Here is an 18,613-nt window from a genome sequence, read left to right as displayed (position 1 = left end):
ATAATTTTTCCAGGTATTGAAGTTAAGCTAACTGGTCTCTAGTTCCCAGGGTGTCCTTATTCCCCTTCTTATAAATGGGAAGTATATTTTCCCTTTTCCAGTCCTCTGGAATCTTAGCTGTCTTTCATGACTTTTCAAAGATAATTGGTAAAGGCTCAGCTATCTCCTCATTCAGCTCCTTGAGTATTCTAGGATGTCAGTGGTTTGAGCATTGGCCTGCTAAACCCAGGGTTGTGAGTTCAGTCCTTGAGGGGGCAATTTGGGGATTCGTCCTGCGTTGAGCAGGGGGTTGGACTAGATGATATCTTGAGATCCCTTCCAACCCTAATAATCTATGATTCTATTTAATCGGCCCTGGTTACTTGAGGACATCTAACTTGTCTAAGTAATTTTCCTATTTTAGCCTCTGATCCTACCTCATTTTCACTGGCATTCATGAAGTGATATGTCCAATTCCTAGTACACTCTTTGGTGAAAACTGGAACAAAACAGTCATTTAGCACTTCTGCCTTTTCCACATTTTTCTGTTATTGTTTCCCCTCCCCCACTGAGTAATGGACATACCCTGTCCTTGGTCTTTCTCTTGCTTCTAATGTATCCCTCTACCCCCCTCACAGTTTCCCAGTGACAGAGTAGAGGGGGTGGCCATATTGCCTCATGGCAGCCTGGATTCAATCGTATTGGAAACACCAGTGCACTGTCTTGATGAGAAAGCAGCAGAGGATCATAAAAAACTAACCCCCCCACTCTGAATAGCAAAAACCCCTTGAAAAAATCACGAAATTTGGCAACACTAAGTTTCTTACCTAGCAGCTTTCCTCCTGAGCTTCCAGTTCCTGCACTGGGGCTTTATCTAAAGTCTATTGATATCAGTGGCCTTTGGATCAGGCCATAATGGCCCAGCTGCATTTCAAACTTGTGTTTCAGCATACAACCAATGTATTACTGGAACTTAAATGGAAAGTAAACTGATTATTCAATATGGATAAAAGTACAAAAGTTTGGATGCTTATGCAAACCTCATCCAAACTTTCTGAGTCTACAAAACTGAGCTAGAAATTAATGAGATTTCCAGTATTTCTTGATTTGAATAAGTCTGGAAATATAGATTCTCACAGTATATTGTCACTTTTGCTCCCTATAGGATCACGCAAAAATGAAAAAAAAAAATCTCATGAAAGATGCTGGAGTCAGAGGCCATCTATTTATCCACTAGTAAAGCATGGGAGGGAAACTACTAGCTCTACTCTGTACCACTCAGATCTTAAAACACCATTTGCAAGGGAGAGGGGAGTTCAGTTTCCATGTTTATTTGGTCCTTGATCTCTCTGCTGAAACTGACAAAGAGAGTGCAAAACTGTGTCATTTATAGAGTGGACAACTGTTGATTAAGAACTGGACTGAGCTCATTAATTCATTTGGCCTAGAACACTGGACAGCAGAAACATCTGGTCCTTCCCAGCCTGTGCTGGATTTGAATCAGCAACCTAGAACTGAAAAGTTTAACAGCACACTGTAAGCCAGATTTGTAAAAATCTCAGCAGCTCTCACTGAGACTTTTTTGTGAGAACGTGCTGGGCCCTTCTGGAACTCTGGCCCTGTCTGGCCCCAAGTCAGTAAGTCACCAATGAAAGATAATTTGTTGGGCTGGGGGAAATAACCAAACCTTTCTTTCCTTGAAAAAACGTTAAGTTTGTATTCAGATGGATGAAGGTCCAGCAGATCAAGTGATTCATTCAAACTTCTTCAATACCCATCCCCTCCTCAGAGGGCAATAAAAGAGAGGCAAATGTACGCAAAATTATTTTAGTAAAGTAATTATGATAGAGATTCCATGTACACAAATGTAATTTTGAATTTTGACATTTCCCTCAACACTCAGATTGAAGGAGATTGAATAGACTACATGGATTAAGGCATTAAAAAACAACGTCACATGAAGTAAGACAAAACAGTTCTTATGTGAAAAGGGCCTGAGTTGTAGTCACTGTGGGAACCACAACTTTCAATTTCTTGACTGTCTTTGTGTAAATCTCAATCACAATATTACACATCAAACACAAATGAGAAAAATGACATTAAAAGTACTATATAGTTCAACGACAGCCTTGGGAAAAACAAATTGAGAACTGGCATGTCTTACAGCAAGATGAAACTACTATATTGTGTGTGTGCGTAAATATATATTACAGTCTTCATTCTCATTTAGTTGAGAGTCTAATTGAAAACCTGGTTGGCAAGTGAAAGTGTTAGCTGAATCTTACAATGAGGAGGAGAACATTATTTAAAATAGCCACTTTATATTGTTATCTCCTCATTGTAAGATTCAGCTAACTCTTTCACTTGCCAATCAGGTTTTCAATTAGACTCTCAGGCCTGGTCTACACTATGCGTTTAAACCAATTTTAGCAGCGTTAAACCGATTTAATGCTGTACCCGTCCACACTACGATATAAAGGGCTCTTTAAATCGGTTTCTGTACTCCTCCCCAATGAGAGGAGTAGCGCTAAAATCGGTATTACCATATCGGATTAGGGCTAGTGTGGCCGCAAATCGATGGTATTGGCCTCCAGGCGGTATCCCACAGTGCACCATTGTGACCGCTCTGGACAGCAATCTGAACTTGGATGCAGTGGCCAGGTAAACAGGAAAAGCCCCGCAAACTTTTGAATTTAATTTCCTGTTTGCCCAGCGTGGAGCTCTGATCAGCACGGGTGGCGATGCAGTCCCAAATCCAAAAAGAGCTCCAGCATGGACCGTACGGGAGATACTGGATCTGATAGCTGTATGGGGAGACAAATCTGTTCTATCAGAGCTCCGTTACAGAAGATGAAATGCCAAAGCGTTTGAAAAAAATCTCCAGACTACACAGTGCTGAGTGACAATCGTAACGGAAAGCCAAAGAATCAAATGGACGCTCATGGAGGGAGGGAGGGAGTACTGAGGACTCCAGCTATCCCACAGTCCACAGCAGTCTCCGAAAAATATTTCATTCTTGGCTGAGCTCCCAATGCCTGTAGGTTCAAACACATTGTCCGGCGTGGTTCAGGGTATAGCTCGACAATTTACTCCCTCCGCCCCCACATGAAAGAAAAAGGAAAGAAATCGTTTCTTGACTTCTTTGAACGTCATCCTATGTCTACTGAATGCTGCTGGTAGACGTGATGCTGCAAAAGTGAAGAGCAGTATCCGCTCCTCTCCCCTCCCTGGTGGCAGATGGTGCAGTAGGACTCAGGTGAGGCTGGCCTGGGGCGCCTAGGTAAAAATAGCAATGATTCCTGGTCATTCCCAGTAGATGGGACAGAATGGCTGGTAACATCCTCATCATAGCAACTGGGGGCTGAGCTCCATCAGCCCCCTCCCTTTCCTGTGTAAAGAAAAGATTCTGTACTGCCTGGACTATCATAGCAGTGGGATGCTGGGCTCCTCTCCCTCACACCGCTTAATGTCCTGCCTGGACTATCATAGCAGCTGGCGGCTGCCTCCTCCTCATTTTATCTCACTAACAAGTCACTGTTTCTTATTCCTGCATTCTTTATAACTTCATGACACAAATGGGGGGACACTGCCATGGTAGCCCAGGAAGGTTGGGGAGGAGGGAAGCAACGGGTGGGGTTGTTGCAGGGGCACCCCCCGTGAATGGCATGTAGCTCATCATTTCTGTGGGATCTGACATGGAGCAGCTGTGCTCTCTGATATACTGCTTCTCTAGTACACTTGAACCATATTCTAGGCAGGACTGACTCTATTTTTAGAAACCATAAAAGAGGGATTGACTTGGGGAGTCATTCCCAGTTTTGCCTTTGAGCCCCTGGCCAATCTCAGCCAGGGGCACCCATGATGGCAGCAGACAGTTCAGAAAGACAGATAACTGTCATCTTACTGCCAATTTACAATGGCAGCAGATGGTACAGAACGACTGATAACCGTCTCTGCTATCATGCAAAAGCAAACGAATGCTGCTGTGTAGCGCTGCAGTAACGCCTCTGTTAGCGGCATCCAGTACACATATGCTGACAGTAAAAAAAAGCTGAACGGGCTCCATGGTTGTCGTGCTATGGTGTCTGCCAGGGCAATCCAGGGAAAAAGGGCGCGAAATGATTGTCTGCCGTTGTTTTCCCGGAGGAAGGAATGAGTGACGACATTTACCCAGAACCACTTGCGACAATGATTTTTGCCCCATCAGGCACTGGGATCTCAACCCAGAATTCCAAGGGGCAGGGGAAACTGCGGGAACTATGGGATAGCTACAGAATAGCTACCCACAGTGCAATGCTCCAGAAATCGACGCTAGCCTCGGACCATGGACGCACACCGCCGAATTAATGTGCTTAGTGTGGCCACGTGCGCTCCACTTCATACAATCTGTTTTACAAAACCGGTTTATGTAAAATCGGAATAATCCCGTAGTGTAGACGTACCCTCAGCTAAGTGAGAATGAAGACTGTTGGGAGATGCAACTTTATTCAAGCAAATACTGGAAAATAAGTGTCTTTTCAGTTATCTAGATATCTCATACTAAATCCTGAAATGTCATCCACTGCATGTTACAGACGAACTTGAACTTTGGAAAATATTGTCACTTTTATTTTCTTAGTATTTCAATATTTGCTTAAATTTGAACATCTATAACCACTGCGAACCAACATCAGCCATTCTTTGAGAGTGAAATTCCCAAACACTTTATTGAAACTATAAAAAGGGCTTGTTATGTAAACAATATAGATATATTTATTGGTGGATTTATATTTACCTATAGGACAAGAGTTTATTATATTTTCTAACAAAATGCCACATTTAACTTAATTTATATACCTTTATTATAAAAATTATATGTAGCCTATGAATAGCAAAGAGGGAAACATTCCCTTTCAGTTCTAAATTGAATTTAATGAACTTAAGGAGCCTAGAAGGAATGGGTGAATTGAACCTCTGGCAGGAGTCCAATTCCCATAGAGTAAACATATTCCTTATTGTGATATGTCTTTCCTGGGCAAAATGAGACCTGCTAAAAAAGACTTAAATATCAGATAGAGACATACCTTTCTAATATACTGTACATTGTTCTGTCCTTTTCAGGAGTAGTTTAGGAAGCAAAAGAGGTGGATTTTAGAGAGTTTTCCACACATTAAAAATCCCAGAAGTCTACATCAAGCATACTTAACTTTAAATGTTCTGGGATCATTTCCTATCTTTTTACTATACCTGTGTAGATGTCATGGACAGGCCCTGGCGATCGTCCCATGGTATTGTCTGCAGCATCATGTGGTGAAGGGGCTGGTTGGAGAGGCTGAATAGTGAGGCAATCGTTGAGGATGTCCTGGTCAAGCTCTGAGCTTGATCGCAACTGAAGCACAAGAGATAAGAAGGAAAAACCATCATCACAGGAAAATGATCACCAAGATATTGGGCAGTGATAGTGAAGAAAGGCTGAGGGGTTGGAGGAAGAAACTGAGAGAGAAAGATTTTTCTATATACAATCCTGAGAAATGACTGTTCCATTATAGCAGTGGTTCTCAAAATATGGGCCACAAAGCATCCTGATGGCCCACAGAAGGAAATATTTTAAGAACCAAGTGAGGCGGATGGAGCGGGGGAGGGGTGAGCAGAAGAAATCCACGAAAGATGCTCTCTTCTTTGCACAGTGCTCTACAGAATTGAAATACTGGCTTGACTGCTGCACATTAGAGAAACTATCAAATGGGACCAACATTTTCTTTATGAGAAGAGAAGTGATGTGTACAGTATAAACATTTGTAAGATGTCTTAAAATAGTGATCTCAACCTGTAGCTCTAAAGACACATGTTACCCTTATATACAGCTCATCTGGAGTTTATGGATCTGATTCTCATTTACACTAAGACCACTTTGGCAATATAAAGTGGACATAAAGAGTTACAGTTACAGAGCTGTAGCTGTAAAATGGCCTTAATGTAAATGAGAATGAGGCCCTATGGGTCTAATTGGAAGCACCTTTCACTTTGCATGGTCTTGTGAGAGGTCATACAGAGAGTGCTAAGTAAGTGGGCTATAGAAATCCAGGATCTAACCCAATTCCTCCAACAATCCAGTGGAGGAAGATAAGGAGAGGAGAAGCAACAGAGGAAGAGAGAAACATCCCTGTCCCTCCCACATTCAGGAATGGGGAACCAGGGAAAGAGGCAACAGTGTTGAATGGACTTATGGAGAGCCAAAAATAGTCACAGTGCCTGAGGCTGATATTAATTTGTGATTTCATCATATTGCAGGTCAGACAATGTCAGGATTTCATGCTGGGATTGATCTGTTAGTGGCTTCATTCCCCACTCTGTTAGACCAGCTTTAAGCAGCATGACTCCTGCTTTACATTGGCATGACTTACTGACTTCACTGGATTTACAATGGTGTAAGTCTGGGTAATGGAGTGGAGAATCAGGCCCATATATTCAAAGGAGTGTGACTACATTAACTATAACAGAGACAAATAACACTGAAATCATAAATGAGGAGGACTGTGATTAGTTAAAACCATTTGCTCGGCCCATGTATACTGTACATTATTTTCCTCTCTGAAACAAAAAAGTTACACAACAGTGGTGCTTAATGATCCTAAGGGTAAAAGATCTTTGTAAGGTATGTATGCATGTATGTTTTTCTGGAGTTTATCTAAAGCCCAAAGCATAGAAAAATTCAAAGAAAAAAAATCAAGTTTATTATGAGTTCTGGAATCAGTTCTCATTTATCTCCCATATTTACAATCTGCTCAAGGGCCCAGATGTTTTTTCTACTGTAGCCTGGAACCCCTGTCTGCTTTCTATTACTTACTAGTTCTTATGCCTTTACTGCTACCAGCAGGAATATGGCCTTTTATGAAATTAAGTGCATGTGTACTGAGGCCAAACATATTCAAATTCTTTCCATCTATATTTTTCTCAACATAAGAAGCAGAAGTGGTGCTAATTTCTATCAAACCTGATTCATCATCATCATCATCATAATATAAAATAAAATAATAATAAAACAAAGACAACCATCCTTTTCAAGAAAGATTTCAAATCAATGTTTACACAGAGTGAAGATTTCCAGAGGTTCCTGTGTAAAATTGCTTGTTTGCAATTAATTGGTCCTTTTTACTTCATAACATGGAACTGCTCACCTTTTTCTTTAGGAACCACAGGCAAGTACACTTAAAAGAAAAGTAGTTAACAGAACCGAGAGAAGTGTAGTTTGGGTATTTACACATTAGATATGCATGTTAAACAGAAATGTCAACCAAATATACACAAAGTACATTACACACATTTCTCTCTATTTTGCTTTTGTGACGTGTTTTTTATTTGGCACTGGGAATAATTCCCTCAGGACAATCAGTGCTAAAACAAAATTTTCTGACCTGCCCAGTGAACAGGAATCATTCTTATGAAAACCTATGGAAGAAAGCTGTGCTCTGATTGTCTGTCTGCAGAGGGTTCTGAACCCATGTAATTATCTCCCAGAAAGACCACACTGCACTCATTACATTCAGCTCACATTTGGAAGGGTTTCTTCTCAACTATGAGGACTAAAAACAAATGAGAGCTCAGATTCTGGAGAAAGAGGTGGATTCAGTTGCACAACAAAACTATAAAAAGGTCAGTCATGAGACATGCTGCACACCCTCGCAAGGGAATAAAGGTGTCAGAGGCATCCTTTTTTCTCTATGTAGCCTACACTGTGGGGGGTGAGAGGATAAGAGAAACAGCTGCCACTGGTCTGCTATTTTCCTTCCTGCAAAGGTGGCTATCAAATGGCCAAGAATGCCTGGGCAGCCTTGTCTCCACCGCACTAATGCATCAGGTGTGCACTGGAACCATTGCAGAGGGGGGAAGTTATCTGTGCCAGTGAAAGGGCAGGCACAAACTATATCCTCCCTGGATCAAAAGAGATGGTGACTCTCAGCATCATAGTTTCAGCTGGTCAAAAAGATGTATTTTATTTCTTGCAAAGATTTAAAAAAAAAGTAGTCAAAAATTTCCACAGAATTTTTCAGGTTTTCATAGAAAGTCTGAAAACTGGTTTACATTGTCAAAAACTAAAATTGGTTTTTAGAATTATTCTTTCCTGATTAAAACCCCCCAAATGTTGATAAAAACAGAAATTCTCTCATGAAAATTTGTGTTTTTTTGTGAACCAGCCTATTTTCATAGAAAAAGTTAAGAAAAAATGCTGACCAGCTCTATGTTGACAATCTAATTTCTGCTTTGCTTCTGTGAAAGCATAGTTACATGTGCCCCTTACTCAGCCTGGGTTATAGGGATATCATCTATTCTTAAGGATAACCAGACTTTGACCTGACTATGTAATAAGTCTCACTTAAAACTTGCAAATCAAATATACTGTATTCCTGGCTGTGACACAGTCCATCTCATATGAGCATCCAGCTAGTCATCAGTGCAATTTCGTTGTGACTTAAAACATGCCAATCATTCTACCCTTGAGCAAAGAGGCAAAGGTAGGGTCTATAGCAAGTTATCTTGCTGAGTGATGAAATTGACAGATATTCTTAACACACTGAGCTCAGAGGTTTCCGGTGTGCCATTTCTTGTCCTAAATTCATGGCTGGCCCAGGTGCAAGTAAACAACCCAGTTGCTGAGCTGCTGCACAACCTTCCTTTATGAAATATTTGTTCCAAATGATAGATTTTCAACTTTAATAATTAAATCATCCAGCAGACTTGACAAGCTCTGTACTTAGAAACTTGAGCTGCTTCCATCACAATATGGGTATTTCTTTTAATATATAAAAACAAGGCACTGTCAACAGTGATTTACATTTGTTCCCCGCCGTGACAGTTCTGCTAATGTTTATAAGCTCTCAGAACAAGAGATGGAAATTCTACTCCTGTCATTTTCTCATTTCAGATATGATTGAATAATCACCCAAGATTAAGTGAGTCAAGTGGAAGTAATCAGGAGGGAATAAGGGACAGATTCCTCAATTTTCAATTTCATTGTATTTGAGTCTAAAAGCAGAGACATTACGTTAGTCTGATGCATGACATATTTCCAAAGAAAACTCTTAAGAATCAAAGACCTTTTGTTTTGCATTTCTCTAAACAATCTGTTTTATCTGGGTTGTGCGTGTTTCTGCACAACACTGGTAGGTTCTTCTTCTTGTTCAACAGGAATCAGATGCCACAAAAATGTGTGTTTATGAAGAGTCTTGGCCATGAAAAAAGTAGTTTTAAGATTTTTAAAATAGGATTAGCTTTTCCCAAACCATTTTAAATAGGATCATAGTAACTTCAAAACCCTGCCTGGTATTCAATATTACTGTAGCATTTTAACATCAGTGCTTCTTCACAAAGACTGGGCCTCTCTCACCACAAAAACTTACCAGCTTAATAATTTATATCCAAGAAGTTTCAACCTAATTATTATGAAAGCAACTTGAATGGGCTGTATGTACACTTGTGTGCATAACAGAAAATCTCCACATACAGGGTCAAGTTCAATAACAAACGTGGCCACTTGTCTTTGGCACTTGTCAGATCTACTGTGGCTGCTGTGTCTTAAATGGCAAAATAAAACTGAATATCAATATTTTTAATGGGTGGAGTTCTTTACACTAAAATGCCATAGCATTATAAAACTATTTTTCTATGTATAGATATAAAGTGAGTTGCATAATTTATGAATCAATAAAAACAACAGCCCCAGCTGACAAGGACTGAGTAAGGCTTAGTGGTAGTCAAGTATGCCTGTCCCTGTCTGCCTGGAAGATGGTCGTGATGGAAGTGGAGTATGATCCTCTATCTTTGCCTCCACACATTTTCTGAATTTGTGCAGGAGAGTATCCGGAAGTTAATATTTGCCTGCAATAGTGCAGCGCCAAATTTCATCCCTGCTAGTCTAATGGCACTGATTGAGTACACCAATTTGACTACTGGAAAAATAAATATTAAACATGAAGCCAAAGCTATGTAAGAGTGTTTATTCATGCTATATGTTTGCATGGGAGATCACATGCTCCTCATACTGATCGACTTCATCAAGGTTTAATGCTCCCATGCACAGGACTAAAATCAAGCTGACAGTGGAAATTCTGCAAGTTTGTACTTCCCAAGTTTTCTCCTAATTCCTCCACTCAGAAGTAACAGAGGGCTGGGAAATAATATAGAAGGAAGGGGTCTCTGTTGTGATGCTCTTCACCTCTATTTAATCACCTGAGATCTGTGCAGCTTTAACAGATAAACATACGCACTGTTTTAAACAGCTTTTGTCATCTGTTCTACTTGACCAGTAAACAGAATGGAACTTAAAAAATAAGACTAGTCTATCATCCACTGAGAGTGGCATTATATTTCAATATTAAAATAAAATAAAAAACACCTTATATTTACTACTCTCTCCCAATAACTGATACTGAAGACCAGGACATGTTGAATGCTAAGGTAAAAAATAATTCATTTTTGTGATCTTTCCTAAATCAAGAAAAAACACCCTAGATACTTCTTGGCCTTTTGTATTAAAGATAAATCTAAAAAATAAAAACATCTGTTACCTGTGCACTAAATTATCATTGGCTATTAGAAGATTTTTTTTTCAGGTAACAAAATACTTGGTTTTGGAATAGTTTTGCAAGATAAGAAACATTGCTTTCTCAAGACTAAAGAATGTTTGAAGGAGAAAGACTGAACTGAATTCTACTATTATTGTGTATAATAATAAATATACATTTATAATATATATATATATATTTATAATATAATAAAACACCGCTTTCTTATAGATCAATATATTCTAAAACTGTCATTGAGCAACTCACATTCTTTCTTGTCAGAAAATGATATAGCAGCAAGAACACCATTTAAAGGAAGAAATTTCAGTTGGAACAGACCCTGTGGAACTTTCCAAAAATCAGAAAATAACACTGAAGCTTTTCTTTTTGAGAAGTCAATTAGAAATCCAGTGAGATCTGTCTTAATAAACCATTCACTGGATCAACCAAAATTGCTTGCTTAACAGTGGTTGTCGTCTAATAAAGGTTGATCAGAATTCTACTACATTGGCTTGGGGATCCTTTGGGGTAGTCTTGTAAGACAGGAGGCTATCTATTAAAGGTGGTCTCTTCTGTAACTTTCACTGTATTATAGAAGCTCACATTTTCATAAAGGAAGATTTCTTCCCTCTGCAGTCTAGTCATAGACATGAAAACTAAGAGAGAGACACACACAGACACACACAGCTTCTTACAGAGGTCATCTCTGATAGTTAAACCCATTCATATTGCCACCATCTTATGTAAAACACTGCCTACAATACGTACAATCCCTCCCATTCAAGCTGCTTTTCTTTGCGATTCAAAAAAGGTTCCTGGTCTTTGTTCACAGTGACCAGCAATCTAGCAGTGGAGCCCATGCCATTTTAAAAAATTTTCTTGTACTATTCTGCGTCAGATTGACTTGGAAATATATATAGCTACTGCATGTTATTGTCTAACAGCTAGTTTCTCTGGATAAATGCAATCCTGACAAAGAGCCCAGTTATGCTGAATAATTGCTCTTCTCCTTTGAAAAGAGATGTGCTTGGCAGATCTCTCTTTTCATGTGAGTGGAGTATCTTTTAAGTAGAGTAATGAACAAGTGCTACATCCATCTGGGGACCCGTTGAGAGTGAACCCATCTTTTTTCCTTTGTTATCTGTGAAAAGTTGGTATGAAAATCTATATTCAAAATAAAGAATGTTCTTAGTAACAGAAACACAGACAGGGTCTAACCAAAACCCAGATCTAATCACTTCTAAACTTTGGGAAATGTCATGGCCAGATCCAAATTTTGCAGCATCCCCTCTTTCTAGACTGATATGAACCAAAACCCCTGTATCTGAATCCTCAGTCCCCAGCTTTGGGAGGTTTGCACTGGGATCTAAATTTGATGTTTGGGTCAATTTCTAACAGTAAATAGTTGAATTTTTTAAAGATTATTTTGACGTGTCATTGGAGCGGGACAAAACCTGGCAGTTTTGTTTAGGAGAGGGGTCCTCTGAACCTTTTTTTAGATTTTGGGTTCATGGGTTTGTAACTCTGTGAAACGTGGGTAATATATGTATTCATTTTAAGAATTATATATATATATATATATATATATCTTGGAGTTTGGTGGTTATTGTATTGCTGGCTAATATGTAACAAAGGGTTAAATCACTCTTAGGTAGCTGTGGCCTTGAGGAATCCAAAGACAATTGTCAGAATGGCTGTAGACAGAGCCAGATTGTTAGTACTCAAATGGACAGTAGAGGTGTTAAAGGTCTTTGAAGCTCACCTCCATAATGTGGAATCAGGATCTGGCTGAATCCCAGGATGTGAGTGGGGAGAGGTGGGGGGGAAGGTTTCAGCTGGAAACTTCCGAGGGAACCAGGGCAGCAAGTCTTTAACAAAAGACTTGGAAACTGTGTTAAAGAGCAGCCTGATGAAATGAGGCAGTCTGAAGAGAAACAGACTGTAACAAAACCCCTGATGCTGGGGCACCACAGATAACTGCGGGGCCACCTAAACTTTCAAGGAATGGTTGCAAAGCTTAGCTAAGACAATAAGAATATAGGCTGCTGTTGTTTTAAGACTTTGGTCTCTGCGATGTTTCTATGGATAAACAATACTTTTCTTTGAACAAGTTGTTCTATGTTACTGCACTTCCATATTGGTTATAGGCAAAGCTACAATTTAGTCCGGGGTAATTTTTTGTAAAAGTCATGGACAGGTCACGGGCAATAAACAAAAATTCACATCCCATGACCTGTTCAGAACTTATACTACAAATACCTGTGATTAAATCTTGGGGGGTGGGGACACTGGGGGAATGTGGGGGGGCTGTTACTGGGGAGCGGGACACCCAGGGCCAGTGGCACCGGATGCCAGGAGCCACAGACTGTGGCTGTTCCAGCTGGCTGGCTGGGGACTGTGGCTGCTCCAGCCACCTGCCCAGTGACCGCTGCCAGGGCCACTGGAGCAGCAGTGGGTGTGGCTGTCCCCAGAGCCGCTGCAGCAGTGGCCAGTGTGGCTGTCCTGGGAGTCCCCCAAGTAACAGCCCCCACATGCTCCCTCCTGCAGAAGCCATGAAGGTTGTGGAAAGTCACGGAATCCATGACTTCCGCGACCTCTGTGACAGACACAGAGCCCTAGTCATCGGATCCCAGAGGGAAGCCTGTGCATGGGCCAGAAGCCAGTTGGACCTGCTGAGAATACAGCTGTGACTTGGGGATCCAGTCTAAAAATGCAGTGAATCAGGGGATTCCATTGTGAGGGAAGCACAGATATGGCCCTGTTGCTTTGAAAGTGTGTCCACAGAGAGACAGAGTGAGGGGTCAAAGGTACAGTTCACCCTTGAACCATAACACCCCCCCCTACACACACACATTCTGCTATGAGTTTCAGATTCTAACAAACTCACAGCTCAACCTACAACACAGCCAAACCCCCTGAGTCTCAAACAGGGCCAGCTTTGCTCAAAATTTCACAAGCCTCAGTGAAGCTATCCCAAGTTTTGGGTATCTAAGAAAAAACATTAGGCCTCTACGCTCCCTTTATTCAAATTGCTCCTGAAAACTCACTACTTCCATGAAGCCTAAAGTGAGTCGATTATATTCTTTATCTATAATTATCTTAATCATCCTCACTTTACATACATTAAAAAAACAGAAACCCAAAGATGTGCATATCCTTGAGGAGGCTCAAAGCAGGTGAAACTCAGTCTGTTATCTAAAAGTGCAGTTCTAGTCTGAAAAATGATTAAGTAAAATGGTACCTTCTCACTCAACAGAGCTGGTTGATGTGTGTATTCAGTCAGGTCTGCTTTCTTTAAGGACAAATATATGTTTCATTTTTAATTCCTGTTAGCCTGTATAGCCAACACAATTAAGCAAGTGAGAGCTGAATTATATTCTTCAATAGAATTGTTTACTTAGGGTACGTCGACACTACGGGATTATTCCGATTTTACATAAACTGGTTTTGTAAAACTGATTGTATGAAGTTGAGTGCACGCGGCCACACTAAGCACATTAATTCGGTGGTTTGCATCCATGGTCCAAGGCTAGCGTCGATTTCCGGAGCGTTGCACTGTGGGTAGCTATTCTGTAGCTATCCCATAGTTTCCGTAGTCTTCGCCGCCACTTGGAATTCTGGGTTGAGATGCCAGTGCCTGATGGGGCAAAAATCATTGTCACGGGTGGTTCTGGGTAAATGTCGTCAGTCATTCCTTCCTCCGGGAAAACAACGGCAGACAATCATTTCGAGCCCTTTTTCCCTGGATTGCCCTGGCAGACGCCATAGCACGGCAACCATGGAGCCCGTTCAGCTTTTATTTACTGTCACCATATGTGTACTGGATGCCGCTGACAGAGGCGGTACTGTAGCGCTACACAGCAGCATTCATTTGCCTTTGCATGACAGCAGAGAGGGTTATCAGTCGTTCTGTACCGTCTGCTGCGCCATTGTAAATTGGCAATGAGATGATGGTTATCTGTTGTTCTGTGCTGTCTGCTGCTGTCATGGGTGCCCCTGGCTGAGGTCGGCCGGGGGCGCAAAGACAAAAATGGGAATGACTCCCCAAGTCAATCCCTCTTTTATGGTTTCTAAAAATAGAGTCAGTCTTGCCTAGAATATGGGGCAAGTGTATTGGAGAAGCAGTGTATCAGGGAGCACAGCTGCTCCGTGTCAGATCCCGCAGAAATGATGAGGTACAAGCCATTCACGGGGGGTGCCCCTGCAACAACCCCACCCGTTGCTTCCCTCCTCCCCAACCTTCCTGGGCTACCGTGGCAGTGTCCCCATTTGTGTTATGAAGTTATAAAGAATGCAGGAATAAGAAACACTGACTTGTTAGTGAGATAAAATGAGGGGGAGGCAGCCTCCCGCTGCTATGACAGTCCAGGCAGAACATTAAGCGGTGCGGGGGAGAGGAGCCCAGCATCCCGCTGCTATGATAGTCCAGGCAGTACAGAATCTTTTCTTTACACAGGAAAGGGAGGGGGCTGATGGAGCTCAGCCCCCAGTTGCTATGATGAGGACAGTTACCAGGCGTTCTGTACCATCTAATGGGAATGACCGGGAATCATTCCCATTTTTACCCAGGCGCCCCCGGCCAGCCTCATCTGAGGCCAGCCAGGAGCACTCATGGGCTGATGATGATGACGGATAGCAGTCATAGTGTACCGTCTGCCACCGGGGAGTGGAGGGGAGCAGATACTGCTCTTCACTGCCGCAGCATCGCATCTACCAGCAGCACGCAGTAGACACAGGGTGACATTGAAAAAAGTCAAGAAACGATTTTTTTCCCTTTTCTTTCACGGGGGGCGGGGACGGGGTATATTGACGAGCTATACCCTGAGCCACCCCGGACAATGTCTTTGACCCTACAGGCACTGGGAGCTCAGCCATGAATGCAAATACTTTTCGGAGACTGCTGTGGACTGTGGGATAGCTGGAGTCCTCAGTCCCTCCTTCCTCCCTCCAGGAGCGTCAATTTGATTCTTTGGCTTTCCGTTACGCTTGTCATGCAGCACTGTGCTGTGGATTCTGTATCATGGACTGGAGTTTTTTTCAAATGCTTTGGCATTTCATCTTCTGTAACGGAGCTCTGATAGAACAGATTTGTCTCCCCATACAGTGATCAGATCCAGTATCTCCCGTACGGTCCACGTTGGAGCTATTTTTGGATTTGGGACTGCATGGCCACCTGTGCTGATCAGAGCTCCACGCTGGCCAAACAGGAAATGAAATTCAAAAGTTCACGGGGCTTTTCCTGTCTACCTGGCCAGTGCATCCGAGTTCGGATTGCTGTCCAGAACGGTCACAATGGTGCACTGTGGGATATTGCCCGGAGGCCAATACCATCGATTTGCGGCCACACTAACCCTAATCCGATATGGTAATATTGATTTTAGCGCTACTCCTCTCGTTGGGGAGGAGTATAGAAACCGATTTAAAAAGCCCTTTATATCGATATAAAGGGCCTCGTTGTGTGGACGGGTACAGCGTTAAATCAGTTTAATGCTGCTAAAATCGGTTTAAACGCGTAGTGTAGACCAGGCCTTAGTTCCAATCAGTTACACTTTTGTAAAACCAGTGAAGGCAAAAGGACTACACAGGTAATACCAAGGACCTAATGTGGCCTGCAGAACCTTTATCACTCATAATCTGTGAGATTGTATATGGCACTAACACAGAAATGATCAGCAGGTTCTATTGCTTATGGACACAGGATTTCAGTGGGAAGAGTTTGATATCTGCTTATACATTTTATAACCCCAGTTGCTGAAATATTTACTGACAAGTCTTTGCGATAGCGTCATAGGAATATGCATAAAAGTAGCAGGAAACAATCTCATATAAATCCTGAACGGAGAGCTGACAGGCATGAATGAAAAGGGGCATAGTTTGATAACAAAGGTGGAATACAGGCATAACAAACATTGCTACACTTAGGGATGTTTCAGCTGTGTTTTGATTCATTTTCTTTTTTTATTTGTTTTTTGGCCATGTGACAATGTATTTATTTCTTCAGGTATGATGCTAGCTCTTCCTCCTTAAGCATGTACCACTACTCCATATCACCAAAGCCTATACCAGCACAAGGGAAAGCTCAGGACTGAAAGCAGTGATGGAAAAATATAGTAGGAAGCAGTCTTTCGGTAAATATTAATGTCATGGTGCCTTGCTAATCTCCTGATTATAACAACTGCAGCAACCCCAATAGCAAGATGAAAAATGCAGGTTGCTTTATTTTCTCTGTTTCCTAGAGATCAGAAGAGTCTTCTATACATCACTATTAAAATACCACCCCCATCTTGGAGCCTTCTCAGTGGGCACACCAAGTACATTCCATGGTTTCTCAAGTCACAGCAACTGCTGCAATGATGTAACAACAACAACAAATGGGGGTGTCAGCCAGAGCTAGCCCTCAAATCACTTTCAAAGTATGTTTTGTTGTTTTTCATTGGCCAGGCTCAAAAGAACTGGTCACTCGTAGTCTCAAAAGTTTTACAACAAATTGTGTGATTAAATTCCTTAAACACTTCTGCCCATTACTAATCCTTTACTCGCCAATGTCCCTTTCAGGAAAAATTGCTGCACTCCATGGTGCCTGATTTATATTTCATTTTGAGAACAGGAAGTAAAGGGATTAAAGTTGAGGATTAAAACACTTACTCTTTACTGCATTTTTTGTGCAGAATAGTTTCTTAGTTGCCATGGGCACTGCTCACTGACCCTTACTCTCTGAATGCACTTCTGTTTGCATTAATGACATATTTTAAATGGACTCCATAGAAAACAAGTGGGGGGAAAATATCCTTAAATTCATCTGCTCTCACAGCAAGAAAATAGATTCCTCCTCCCTCACCCCTTTACTCAATTCTCTCCCTTTTGCGGTATTAACAGTGAAATCTAAACTAAGAGTTTGAACAAGAGCAATTTAAAACTGAAAGACAGACTCAGAATTATACAGGGCTGGTACTTTAGGAGCCAGAGAAAAGCTGTTTGCCCTGCTTCTGAACACCCTCCTTGTTATGAACAGTTTCTCCAGATACATGTAGGCTAATAATCTACAACATTGCTGTTTGCTGTCACTAACACAACACACTAATAACTGCTGAATATCAATAGAATAAAGTTTCACCCCTTCATGGCTCCTACTTCTCTTGGCAATCATTCTGAGTGACAGAGAGAGGGGGAAAAAGAGTGAGTTCATTTGCTACATTTGTAAGGCATTCAGCAAAAAGGCACTAACATTGTTTCCACAGGGAAAGAGATCCTTTTAAAATACTGGGGAAAGGATTAAAAAGACTGAAGCAAGAGAATGAAAAAAACTAACTCGAAACAATTCTGTAGAATGAAATCTGAACCAAAGATTTCAGCAAAAGAAAAACCCTGGACATCGTGCTCTATCTATGCTCTCCCCTAAACCCAAACATTGGCATAAAACTCCATTTACTCAAAGTCTATGCAAACAAACAGGTAACTTCAGCCGTACTGGGGTGAAATCAACATATATTCATAAAAGTTAAACAGAGAATTTAGCCCGACCATAAAACAGTGTAAACAATGAACAATCAAGATGACATCACACAGCATTATATGCTGCTCATATTTATAAAACCAGATCTGTATTATTTGTGGGAGAAGGATGTATTTGTCAAATCATCCCATAGCGGACAATAAAAGTAAACTATCTGTCAAGCCTTTTTAGATGTTGTTAATTATAGGCTGGAACTAGGGATGCGGGGTATGCTCCAGACTCTTGGTTTGAAGTGGCTTCCATTATATACAGGGTTTAGTTTCGTTCAATGGCTCTCAGCACCCCCACTATAAACACTGTTCCAGCACGCCTGTTACAGGCTAATGTAGAACTATCATATGTCTTATAGTCAGAGAAAATATTGTTCAGTAAAGGAATGTTTTTTGGCTCCTCTATTTTTATTTTATCCATTTTGCTTGTTTTTTCATATTTTAAGACAGACAGCCTTATATATTTGAGTAAGTCAGACATAAAGGCAACCTGCTAGGGGATATAGAGCTTATCAGGATGGCCAAGGTCCAGAGGAGTAACAAGGATCCAGATTCTTTCCTGAAGGTGAAATTGACCTATGGTGCACAAA

At 41.3% G+C, this 18,613-nt stretch overlaps 2 protein-coding genes across 6 annotated transcripts in view; one reads left to right on the top strand and one right to left on the bottom strand.

The window, feature by feature from the left end:
- The window catches only part of GLIS3 (GLIS family zinc finger 3), a 277,281-nt gene that overhangs the window by 56,341 nt on the left and 202,327 nt on the right, over positions 1–18,613 (bottom strand). For all 4 annotated transcript variants that reach the window (XM_050944268.1, XM_050944269.1, XM_050944271.1 and 1 more), the window contains one exon: positions 5,206–5,347. In XM_050944268.1, the coding sequence (XP_050800225.1) occupies positions 5,206–5,347 (142 nt within the window). The remainder of the gene's footprint in view (positions 1–5,205; positions 5,348–18,613) is intronic.
- Positions 1–18,613, top strand: part of LOC127046791 (uncharacterized) — a 541,802-nt gene that overhangs the window by 465,134 nt on the left and 58,055 nt on the right. The gene's annotated exons all lie outside the window — the stretch shown is intronic.

The sequence above is a fragment of the Gopherus flavomarginatus genome, chromosome 3 (assembly GCF_025201925.1).
Source record: "Gopherus flavomarginatus isolate rGopFla2 chromosome 3, rGopFla2.mat.asm, whole genome shotgun sequence".
NCBI lineage: Eukaryota > Metazoa > Chordata > Testudines > Testudinidae > Gopherus > Gopherus flavomarginatus.
The sequence above is the reverse complement of the archived record's forward strand: the minus strand, read 5'-3'. Positions and strand labels throughout refer to the sequence as shown.